Below are 11,859 nucleotides of genomic sequence, written 5' to 3'. Positions count from 1 at the left end.
CTGGGACCCATGGGCTCCACAGCCCACCGTGGACTTACTGGGGACTTCTTGGCAAACAGAGCTAAGGGGTAGGATGCTCCCCGTGGCCTCAGCCCGACAAGGTCCTGCTGAGCATCGGTGGCTGGTAGGAGGGAGACAGGGAGGCCACACGCTGAAGGCCTGCAGGGCTCCCACTGGGGCCTTGGAGTCCAGAGGTCCGGTTTCAGATGCATCAGCCGCTGTTTCTTGGACAAGTGACTGAAACCTGGGCTTTGGTTTCCTCATCTGCTCGATAAAGATTGATCCCAGGGTCGGTGTGTGGATGGAAGGAATCGGTGTACTCACCGCTTGGCCTGGCGGCTAAGAGGAGCCAGCTATTATCATGGTCCTCAGCTCTGTCTCTGGGGTCAAGGCCCTCTCCCCTCACAGGCTCACCCCTCCCCCTGCTCCACTGGTGTCTGCACATCAAAGGGTAGGGCCGGGCCAGCCAGGGTTGGGTGGGTCTGTCCAGCAACCGGGTCCCCTCTGGGCCAGCCTTTCCTGTCGCCAGCGCCCAGCAGCAGCGGCTAGCACTTGACCTTCTGGGAACCAGAGCGCTGGGCCCCACTGGGGGAGGGGTCAGCCCCACCATCTAGTGTCCCTGGGGGAGAGCTGGCCTCCAGGGGGAAGAGTCAGCAAGGATCCTAGTCCCTGTGCGTGGCGCTGAGCTGAGCTCAGTGTTTACATGTATCATCTCATTTGGTTCTTAACAGTCCCTAGAGGTAAGGACAGTCTTTATCTAGGTTTTGCTGATAAGGAAACAGGCTCTGGGAGGTTAAGTCAAAACTCAGTAGAGCTGGAAGGAGATCTGCATCGGGCCACCTGACAGCTCACAGGGCTGGCATTCACAGGGCCCTGTGTGGCTGGAGGAAACCAGCTCCCAAGCTGTAGCAAGGACAAGCAGAGCGAAACCTGCTTCCAGAAACTTACTCAAGGTCACACACAGAGCCGGAGCCCACTGGAACCCAGGCTGCTCACTCCCTGTCTAGCACTCAAGGCCATCGGGGAAGGCAAGATCTGGGGATCAGCAAGCAGCAGCCTGGGTACAGTGACCTCTCCCACCTCCCCAGAGGCCACAAAAACTTAAGTTGATAGAAGAAAAACAGACCGAAGCAAATTTGTGTTGTGTTTTTTTTTGTTTTTTAAACACAAAGCATATAGGGGTCTTCCCACGCCCCACCCCACTCCCCAAGTCCATCCCCCCGTCAGTCTCAGCCCTGCCAGCTTGGTGGTCGAGCAGCCACTGTCTTGCTGCAGCTCAGCCTGTGCTCTTCAGGGCACTGGTCATTTTGAGGGTATCTAGGAGCACAGGGTACTGCCCCTAGAAGATGCTCAGGTGGCCCCCCTCTAAATCTTCTTGCCAGAGTTCAGGGCAGCCACCGAGCTGCAGGCCTGAGCTCTGGAGAGGGCCTTCATCATTGAAATGGAAGGTGGGGCCTGGTCCCTGGTCCTCTGAGCTGGGGAGCACCTCTGCACTGTGGTTCCAGTATCCCCACTGGGTCTGAGGCTGGAGTCTCTGGCATGCTGGGCCGGGCAGGAGGGGTGGGGTTTCTGGCAACAGATAGGACTCCGGAGACACAGAGATACCCTGCAAGAGAGACGAGATCAGCTGGTTAGTGGGCTACTGCCTGATGCCCTGAGATCTCGAACCTGGATGCTCCCCAGAGTGTGGCTGGCAGCCTCCAAGCAGCCCTGGCATCCTGAATGCAGTGAAGCAAAGGGGTTGTGTCCACTCTGGCCCTAGCAGGTTTGGATCAGTAGTTAGAGCGTTGGCCTGTAGACTGTAGAGTCTTGGGTTCAGTTCTGGTTAAGGGCACATCCCTCAGTTGCAGGCTCCATCCCCGGCCCAGGTCTGGGCTTGCGCAAGAGGCAACCAATCGATGTGTCTCTCTCACATCCATGTTCCTCTCTCTCCCTTCCACTCTCTCTAAAAAGCAATGGAAAAAATATCCTCGAGTGAGGATTAAAAAAAAAAAAAAATTTAAAAATGTGTCCACTCTGCAGACCCACGGCCAGGGTTCAAATCCCAGCTCCGCTATTCACCGCTCCCAGGACACACAGAACCTCTTTCAGTCTCAGCTTTCCCCTCTGCAAAATTGGGGTGACAAAATTGGGGTGACAGTCATACCGACTTCGCAGGGTCGCTGGAGGGCAGAATGACTCAGCTCACCCAAGGACCAAGAATGGTGTTGGGGGGGGGATGCAGCATTCTATACATTTTGGTTATTAACTAATATACGCTATTTTGAGGACCATGACTCATGGGCCTCGTGAATGAATGAATGAAGCTTGAAGCAAACAGAAAAGTCACTATTCTCAAAGCCCATCCATCAGGAAGCCCCTAAGCCTGGGGCCACGTGGCCTCCCCCTGTCCTCCCCGCCCTTATTGGGGCGCTTGCCTCCCCCCCAGGCCTCTTTGCCACCTCCAGAGGCCAGGGTGGAAGGAGCAAGGCTGAGGCTTCCTCCCTCTTGCACAGGGTTGAGGGCTTCCCGGAGGCGGCGGCCTTAGCTCCGCAGGGCCCGCCTCTTCCCCCAGGGAGGTGAGCGCCGCTCCATCCCCCTAGGCAGGCGGGATTCGGCCATCGGGACCCACAAAGCTCGGGATCGGAGCAGACTAGGGCCCCCCCACCCAGCCCAGGTCCGATGCACCCGGGGCACCGGACCTGGTAGGCGGCAGCGGGCTCCGGGGCGGCGGGGGGCGGCGCCCAGGGCGCGGCCGGGGTCCGGGGCGGCGGCGGCGTCTGCGTTCCGGAACCCGCTTGGGGCGGCGTCCAAAGCGCCGCGTCGGGGGCCCTTTCTTGGGACACTGGCGGAAGCGACGGCATCCTAGGACAGGAAGGGGGTGAGCCCCAAAGCCCCACGTCGGGGATTCTGTTTCCCAAGCGCTCGGGCGCCGCTAGGGCTCCGGGACCGGCAGGAGGGGCCCCCCAGGTGCCCCAGGAGCCCGCGGCGGCGGCTGAGCCGAGACCCGGGCCGCGCGCCTGCGCGGGGCCGCCGTCGGGGCAGAGCGGGCAGCCCCGAGGGGACGGCGGCGCGTCGCCGCGGGCTGGGCGCTGGCGCCGGCGCTGCGGGCTGCCCTCGCCGAGGCCCAGCGCGGCCGACAGGTGGGCGATGTAGCGCGCGGCCAGGCGCAGCGTCTCGATCTTGGTGAGGCTCTGCCCGGCGGGCGCCACCGACGGCGGCAGGAAGCGGCGCAGCTCGTGCAGCGCGCGGGCCAGCGTGCGCATGCGCAGCTTCTCGCGCTCGCTGGCGCTTTGCCGCTGCCCCGCGGCGGGGGCGCTGCGCGCTCGGCCCGGCGCCGTCGGGGCGGCCTCGGGGGCGCGGGCGCCGCGGGCCGGGGGCGCGGGCCGCGGAGGGCCGCGCGCGCCGTCGCAGGGGCACGAGCCGGACGAGTCGGAGCAGGAGGAGGCCGGCGACGTGGAGTCACCGTGGCCGGCCCAGCCCCAACCCTGGGGTAAGATCCAGGGCTCGACGGTGGTCTGCAGCGGAGGGGACCGGGCCATGGCCGGGGCCGCGGGAGGCTGGACCGCCGGCCCCTCCGGGCCTGAGCTTTTTATCGGGACGGGAGGTGCGAGGTGGCCGCTCCCCCAGCCCCCCGCCAGGTTGCAGGGAGGTGTCAAAACCCACAGAGCCCGGGGAAGGTCTGCGCAGGGGGGGCCCTGGGAAAGCGGGGCCCATTTGCGGAGGTGTGGATTCTGACCCCTCAGGGGCTCTAATGGAGGCCCCTGCAGCCCGGGAAGTGTGGGAGGGACAATTCGCATCTGGATGGAGCTGCTAAGCTTCTCACCGGGCTCCCCCCCACCCCACCCCGCCCCGCCCCGTCCCGTCCAGTCCGCTGGGCAGGGTGAGAGCCCGGGAGCCCGACCACCGTGGGCAGGTGGGCAATGCCATCGTCTCCGGCCGCCCAAGCTGCCCCTCCAGCGAGGCCTGGACCCCCGCCAAGAGTGGCCGCCTCTCTCATCACCAGTCCGCAGGGGGGCGCTGTGCCCAGTAACTTACTCTCGGCGCCTACAAAGTGTGCCTGTAAGACAGGCCCCGAGGGACCTGCGACAGGGATGGGGGATGGAGGGGTGAGGGGGGGCCGCGCAGGTGGACCCTTTTTGGGTTCTCTGCAACCTGCACTTGCTGATTTGCAGAGGGACACCCAAGAAAGTCATCTCACTGCCCACAGTTTTGTTCCAGAAATTAGAACAGAGCAGCCTGGGAAGCATGAATGGGGTGTGGTGGATGGGAGATGGGGAAGGGTAGGCCCCCCTCCCCGGCCTGCCCCAGTCAGATCCTCTTTATTTGCTATGTGACTACTTTGGGCAAATGACTTAACTCCTCTGAGGCTCAAGTTTCCTCATCATCAGCAGGAATTACAAAAATACCAGCTGGACGGTTGCTGGCCCTAAGTGGAACCATCCACAGAAACACTTAGTGCCCACCGGCCAAGTGGGCTGAATGTTTGGTGCTGTCGTTTTATCAAGAAGGTACTTACATGTCAAGATGCTCGTTGGCATTATTAATTTCATTTGTATTTATTTAGCGGCTGGTAAGTGTCAGGCACACCACGGGTGAACAAGCCACTTGTGTTCTCCACTCCCATGAGATTTCTGTTTTGTTCGGAGAGACGAGCGAACAGGCCATTATAAGTAGGCCCACCACTAACTGGCTGTGTGCCCTTGAGCAGGGCCCTTAAGGTGCCTGAGCCTTCTCTGTAAAACAGGAATAATAATTACATATCTACCCACAGTCTCACAGTATAAACTTGGACATAGTAAAGTTTATAAAGTAAAAACTCTCATCCCTCAGCAATAATTACAGTTTAAAGGAGGCATCAATGTCCTTTGTGATTTTTTCGAAAGAGGGCTGACTTGGAGCTCTGGCCACAGAGGGGGAGAGGTCACAGCCGGGGCCTTGAACCATGCGTGGGACCAGGGTAGGGAGAGAGGCCGATAGAGAGCATTCTGGATGTGGGCCCAGCACAAGCAAAGGCCTGGCAGTGGGACTTGCCAAGGTGCTCCCTAGGTGTCAGGAATGGATGAGCCCCCGTACCAGCCTGAAGTGGTAAATGGCCTGGTGTTTTTATGGCTGTTTTTAAAAATTAACTTTTAGTTACACAAATTACGTAACGAGTACATTTTCTTTGTAAGAATTGGAAACATTAATAGCGATGAAGCGGAAGCCCTGTAAATACCCCCCCAAAGGTAATAGCTGTCGTTAAGGTTTTGTCAGGTGACCTTCTAGACCTGGTCCTTGCTTCCACATCAGTCAACATGCACACATAGTACAAAGGAGGTGACATTGTGGCATGTTGCACATACCTGCCTGTAGCTTGTTCTTTTTTCATTCAATAGCATATATAGGGTATCCCCCCAAAAATGTATACCCCCAATATCTGTAGATTCTATTACATTTTGAAAATGAAATGTATTTTAATAAACACTGCCTTTACAATTATTCAAAGTGTGTCCACATTTTTGGGAGGATACCCTGTATTAGAACATTTTATCTCCGTACGTATGTAGCTGGCTCAGTTGGTCATAGTTGGTTTCAGTGTTCATCCATTTCAGTCATAGAGGATAATTTTATTTTATTTATTCTAAAGTTTTTTTCTATTGCTTTTTAAGAGAGAGGAAAGGAGAGAGAAAAACAATGTGAGAGTGAAACATTGGTTAGTTGCCTCCTGCACGCCCCCTACCGGAGATCCAGCCTGCAACCTGGGCATGTGCCCTGACCGGGAATGGAACTGGTGACCTCTTGGTTCCTGGGTTGATGCTGAGCCACACCCGCCAGGGCCGTAGAGGATAATTGTAACTGGGTGGAAGAAAGTGGCAGGACGTCCAGAAAGACCTTCAATGATGAAATTACATCACTTTCTTCCCAGAACTTATTTTAAAATCTACTGGAGAAAAGATGCTCATGTTACCGCTGTAACGTTATGATGAGGTATTAATTGACCCCGGAGTAGGTCAGGGCAGCTGTTGTTTGGTTTATTGTAGCTGCTATGAATGAGGAGAGGAAGCTTTAATTTATCCCTAACACAAAAAGTAGATGGAATCGGTTAGCCATGCCTGATTTCAAATAGGCTTTCTTTGGAAAGGAGCTGTTAGTTATGCAACATTTCATGGCTTAAAAGGGTTTAAACCAAGGTTAAGAAAATACCAAACTACTTTTTCCTGAGGGCAGAATGGACTTAGAAAACATTCAGTCCCATGCTTCTTTTTTTTTTTTTACTCTTCACCGGAGAATATGTTTGTATTGATTTTTAGAGAGAGAGGAAGACAGAGAAGTTGAGAGAGAAACATCGATCTGTTGTCTCCCCTATGTGCCACGACCGGGGATCAAACCAGCAACCTGGGCATGTGCCCTGACTGGGAATCGAACCAAGATCTCCTGGATCATAGGTCAATGCACAACCGCTGAGCCACACTGGCGGGGCAGCCTAGCCTTCTGTCTTGGTTTGGACTAGCCCCAGGCCTCCCCATTTGTTCTGCACCTGCTCTTCTCCCCAGCGAGCCGTACAGGGCCCCCCGGAGCAGGTCCAAGGCTTGAGCTGGGTTATGGCCTGGCCTCTGCCCCATAGGTCTTCTTTCCCCTCCAGGCCCCGGGGGTGGACAAGCTGTGGGAACATGGGAGGGAAAGAGGGAGGCAGCCCTTGCGGGGCTGCAGGGGCCCATGTGGTATTCTCATTACCAGCCAGCGGTGAGGGCCAGCCCAGCCAACCCCTTGGCCACTGTGGCTGCCTTCACACCTCCACGCTGCCTGTTGACACAAGGCTGCCTCCCTCAGGGCACAAGGTGTCGACTTGGGAACGAGGGTGTGCAGGGGCCTCCAAAACAGCCGGGCAGCAGGCCCCCTTAGAAACCCTGGAATGCACTTCTGGGGTGAGGGTGGGAGGCTGCAGGTCCCCACTCTGGGGGGCCCGGGGGGAAAGGCAGATCCTAGGTCCCTGGGATGGCAAGGGAGGTCGGGGGGCCTGGTTGGGCCCCTCACTCCAGAAGCCCTGAGTCAACCTGCCCAGATACCGTCCTTCCACGGCCCAGGTGCTGGTGGTAACTCTGGGCACAGCCAGGGTAGCCCAATGGCTAGGCCGTGTACCTTTAATCTTTTCTAATCGGGATGAATCCCCATCAGGGGGGCCACTGAGACTGGTCTGGAGCCTCTGGCCAGCCCCTGGGGCCCCAGAGGTGGGGACTCCACCTAGTTTTGGGCTGCCAGTGGCTTGTGCCAGCACACCTGGGGTGCCTCACTAGTGTGCCCACCCTTTCCAGGTGCTGAGTGTGCGTGCCCAGGGCCTGGGCTGCGGCATCACCTCCAAGGGTGAAGAAAGCGTCCTCGGCTCAGGCGAGGGCTGCATCCAGGGTTGCGTTCGCTGGGAGGCCCCCCAGAGCTGAGGACAGCTCATCCTGTCCTCCGGTTGATTCATCATCTGGTCAGTTTAAGCTCTGGGCACTTCCTCCAGATAGATGTTCCCCACTTGGCCCAGGGATGCCCCTGTCCAGAGGCTCCTCACTACCCCAGGCCCTGCCCAGGCATTCCTGCTCAGCCTAGGAGCCCCCACTGCTTTTTGTTGAGTCTAAATTGAGGTACCCGTGGGGTGGTGGAGTGGGTGCCCTCCTTACCCTGCCCTTGGGAAGGAGGGCCTGGAGCCGGCTGAGGGCCCTAGACACCCAGCGACTTGGTGTGGGAGCCCAGGCTAGGGTTTCTAGCCCTGTGGCCCGGGCTGGCCCTGAGTGCGCACCTCCCCCTCCTGCCAGGACTAATGGCTATTCTGGCACCTCTCAGCCAGGGCTGGGCTTGGCTCGGAGGAACCCGAAACCTGTACATCCTGCCTGGAGAGAGCTGCTCCTGTGCTTTCTGGAGAGGCTGGATGTGCCCCAAGTTGGCAGCCGAGCTGGGCCTGCAAATCCTCACCAGGGCGCTGGCAAGGGCACAGAGCCCGAGGTGTCCCCGTCTGGAGTTTGGGTCAGTTTGTGGTTTGACTGTTTTCAACCTTTGTTCAGGGCTGTGTGTAGGGAAGAGGGGTGGGGGGACCTGAGCCTTGCTTGTCCCCAGCCCCCCTGAGCCAGTTCCCCTTCTCCCGTTCTCTAGGCTCCGTCTTGTTCTGCCTCTGCACACAGATGTGTTTTTCCCAGTTGGACAGATGAGCAAAATGAGTCGGGAAAAGCAAATGGCCTGTAGGGGTCCCGGAGACCATCACACCAGCGCTGAACCAGCTTCACCCACGTCTTAAGTGACCCCAACACCTCTGACACATCCACTTAGCGCCTGGTGCCCACCGCTGCACCCTGCCCGGACCCTGGCTCCAGGAAAAGGCCTCTGCTGGTTAGAGGTAGGTCTGCCCTTTACAGATCCCAAGATCCCAGGCGGCTGGGCAGCGCCCTCTGCTGGCACGGCTGGGACTGCAAGGACAGTGTGTCCTGTACACCTGTCCATCCACTGTACCCGTGGGGCTGACACTGTGGCCTGAGACGCAGAGCTCCCAGGACATCTTGGCAGGCAGGCGGGAGTCCCTGCTCCCATGTTACAGCCGGGGAAACGGTATTTATGCCTGTTTCCCGCCTTCCACTATAAAGCCCTGACCTCCCTCCAGGTACCCAGATGAAAAGCAGCAGCATGTAACTCCCCTAAGGACAGACTCGGTCCACTGCCCTGCTTTCCCCACCTGGCCCCCAGGACCGGAGATTTCTGTGCTTCTCTGGATCCTTCCCTGCAATCTGCCAAATCTCTCCCCTTCTTCCCACCCCCTCCCTCCTCGTCACCCCTCTGCCTCCTGTGACTTCCACTGGCTGCATATCCAGCTGATCCATGGCCAAGATAATCAGATTATCGTGGTTCCAGAATAATCTATTCCATATGGCTTGCCAACTCAGTGGCTCCGGGAGCCAGAGGTGTGAGGAGAGGGGGTGATCCCAGTTGGAAGGGGCTCCCTAGGAGGGAGCCTTGGGCTGGAGCTGGGAGGCCGCTGGGGAAGGAGGGAGGAGTTCGAGGATTTGGGAGCCTCCGTGCTGGGACCTCTGGCTGCTCTGGGCTCCAGGCAGCCTCAGCCCTGTCTCCAGCCCTAGCACGTTCTCACTCATCTGAGACCCAGAGGATGCTTCGGATCCATGGTGGGTGGGGGGGAGACTGCACTCCCAGGGCCTTTTCTACTCTCTGCATTGGGGGGTTCACGAGAGCCACGGTTTCTCAGAAGTGTCCAGGTCTCCTAATCCTGGGGAGATTTTACTTTTCAGACCCAGACCCCCTGGCTCCATCCTTAGGGACTGTGGTTTGGCACATCCAGTGTGGGTCTGAAAACCTTTTTTTCATCTCCACAGGTCTCTTGGCATGGAGCAAGGTTTCGCAGGGGCTTTAGGAGTCCAGGACCTCACCCCCAGCCTGGCACTCTCACTCTCAGGGCAGCCCTCCTGGACAAGAGGAGCCCCCAAACCTCCCCAGACTCAGAGTGGCAGGGGGCAACACCCGCTGTGGCCTCAGACAGAGCCAAACAGACCCCAACTCTGCCCTTTGTAGCCAGGTGACATGGGACAGTCTCTCACCACTCTGTTCCCTCATCTACAATATGAGTCAGTAACACCCGCCTCACAGCACAGTTGTGAGTGGAGACCCGGCCAAGGCCCAGCACAGCCCCAGGCCCCAAGTGTCGGTCGTGAGTGTACACATGGGTGCTGCAGGGAGCAGGTCTGTGGGATGTGACTGTATCCTCCCCACATCAGCACAGCTGGTGTCACTCACCCCGAGGCACAGAGGCAGATGCTGGGGCCCAGAGGTGGACACTGAGTGACACAGGTAGGACACGCCAGGACAAGGATTCCAATCCACACTGGCCACACGCCAGAGGGCTGTCCAGGCTGTCTGAAGGTGAGGGCTTCATAAATAACAATTGCTCCCCTGAAAGGGCTTGCTTCTCAGGCTGGTTGGGGGGGACCCCCAAATTAGGAGCTTCCCAGGGGTTGCGTCTGCTGACGCTAAGCAGGCTGGCAGGTACAAGGGCTGCTTCCTTCCCCTGGGGGCTGCGGCTCCAGCGGAACAGGGATTAAGGGCTGCAAGGGGCATGTTGACATAGCACCTTTGATTCGCACTCCTGTGTCAGAGGGTCTGCCCGGGAAATGAGGGCACCGGGGCTGGGAGGTTGGGGGGGAAGCGCTAGGACCCAGGCTTGGCCTGAGGAGACCCACCGGTTCCTAGCAGGAAGGCTAAGGCCTGTTCCCCAGTCTATGGGGGTGCTGCCCTGTCTGGCTTGCCCCCCACCCCGGCTGAGGACCCCATTGAACTCTCACCTCTGCCCAGCAGGGCTGCCCCCAGGCCTCATTTCCCAGCCTTACACTTTGGCAGGCAGGGCAAGCAAGGGGGGGGGGGCAGCAGCCACTGGCTCAGGCACTTGTCAAAACACAGGCCCCTGAGGTGTGAAGTCCTCACCCCAGCAGGAGAGCGTGTGGGCCCTGCTGCCCGGAGAACTCATTAACTCGGGCAGCTCCCAAATGAACCCACCAGAGCCGCTGGTGATAAGGAGATCAAAGGTGGCAGAGGCATGGGGAAAGGGAAGAGGGAGGCTGGCTGGCAGGAGGTGGCAGAACCCAGGCTCCAGGTTGGGGTCCCTTCTCTGCCCCTACTTGGCTCCATCAGGCCCACTGACCAGAGCTTTGCACAGTCTGGGCCCAGAGACCCCAGGGGTGACAGGAGAGGGAGGGACTGCCATGTGGCGCCTCTAATTTGTTAGCCTTTAGGACTGAAGACCTTGCCTCTTCCCTGCCATGTTTGTGGGCTCTTTGTCTCCACACTCACCCCTGGACCCTTTTAACCGTCCCTCAGTCCTGACACCAGAGACCCCTTGTCACACACACCACTTATGGTGCCCTCTCCTGCTCCAGATCTCAGTGGCTCCCGTGTAAGAGCCCAGTGAATGTTAACAGGGTCCTACGCTGTGCACCCAGGGTAGGTTGGCACTGCCTCTCCTGGGTGTCAGTGGGCATAAGCATTTCTGGGACAGACAGAGGAGGGGGTATAGAAGATGTTAGAGGAGATCAAGTGCACAGAAGATAAGAGAGACAAGGGGAGGGGTGGTGGTGGGCAGAGATGCCCGGGGAGAAGGTACCAAGCTGCTTTGCTTTCTCTCCTACCAGCTCTCACAAGGCCTGAAACTATGGAGGATGCAAAACAGACCTGACACTTCTCTAGACCAGGAAGCCAGGTGCCAGGTACCGCACAGTCCAGCTGGAGACATGGTGCAGGAAGTAGCTGTGATGACGGGGTGCACACTCCAGCCCGAGGGGTCAGGGAGGCGATGTGAATTCCCTGCGAGATTTCCTGTGTGCCAATCATGTTGTCTGTAAATAGAGACAATTTAATTCTTTCCAATCCGTATGTATGCCTTTTGTTTTTTCTTACCGCACAAGCTAGACTCCCCAGGACAATGCTGGATAGGTGTGGGAAGGAGCAGACATTCTTGCCCTTTTCTCAGTATTGGGAGGAAAGCTTTCAGTCTTTCACTATTTGGTATGATATCAACTATATGTTCTTTGTAGATTCCTTTTATCAGATTGAGAAAGTTCCCCTCTGTTCCTAGTTCGCTGAGAATTTTTATCTTGAAGGGGTGCTGAATTTTGTCAAACGCTTTCTCTGTGTCATTTCCACTCATTTCATTGGCAAAGCCTGTCACACCTGCCCCAGAGTGACAGGACCCCAGCTAGAGGATAGGGGTGGCCACAGGCCCAGCCCTGATGCTGCCAGGCTCAGGGTGTCCTGGAGGGCCTCGGGCTCACCCATCCCTCCGCTCAGATGTCCAGCAACCCGACCAGATTTGGCCAGCTTGTTTGGGGTGCCTGGGACAGCTTCCCACTAGTGGTTCCCCAGCTC

General features: G+C 58.0%; 1 protein-coding gene and 1 long non-coding RNA gene across 3 annotated transcripts; one reads left to right on the top strand and one right to left on the bottom strand.

The window, feature by feature from the left end:
* Window positions 1-1,212: 1,212 nt before the first annotated feature.
* Window positions 1,213-3,521, bottom strand: MESP2 (mesoderm posterior bHLH transcription factor 2). The gene is made up of 2 exons (XM_087829099.1): window positions 2,682-3,521; window positions 1,213-1,606 (listed from the first exon to the last, which is right to left on the bottom strand). The coding sequence occupies exons 1-2, from the start codon at window positions 3,519-3,521 to the stop codon at window positions 1,340-1,342; spliced, it is 1,107 nt and encodes a 368-aa protein (XP_087685225.1). The 3' UTR covers window positions 1,213-1,339.
* On the top strand, window positions 3,387-11,357 carry LOC107540403 (uncharacterized). 2 transcript variants are annotated; one of them, XR_015716352.1, is made up of 6 exons: window positions 3,387-3,472; window positions 7,275-7,435; window positions 7,761-7,968; window positions 8,095-8,335; window positions 9,321-9,864; window positions 11,127-11,357. It is a non-coding gene; the product is annotated as an uncharacterized LOC107540403 (long non-coding RNA). The 2 variants fall into 2 exon arrangements; XR_015716353.1 differs by lacking the exon at window positions 9,321-9,864 and having other exon boundaries at window positions 11,127-11,353.
* The last annotated feature ends 502 nt before the right edge of the window (window positions 11,358-11,859 follow it).

This window comes from Miniopterus natalensis, chromosome 22 (assembly GCF_054644295.1).
Source record: "Miniopterus natalensis isolate mMinNat1 chromosome 22, mMinNat1.hap1, whole genome shotgun sequence".
NCBI lineage: Eukaryota > Metazoa > Chordata > Mammalia > Chiroptera > Miniopteridae > Miniopterus > Miniopterus natalensis.
The sequence above is the reverse complement of the archived record's forward strand: the minus strand, read 5'-3'. Positions and strand labels throughout refer to the sequence as shown.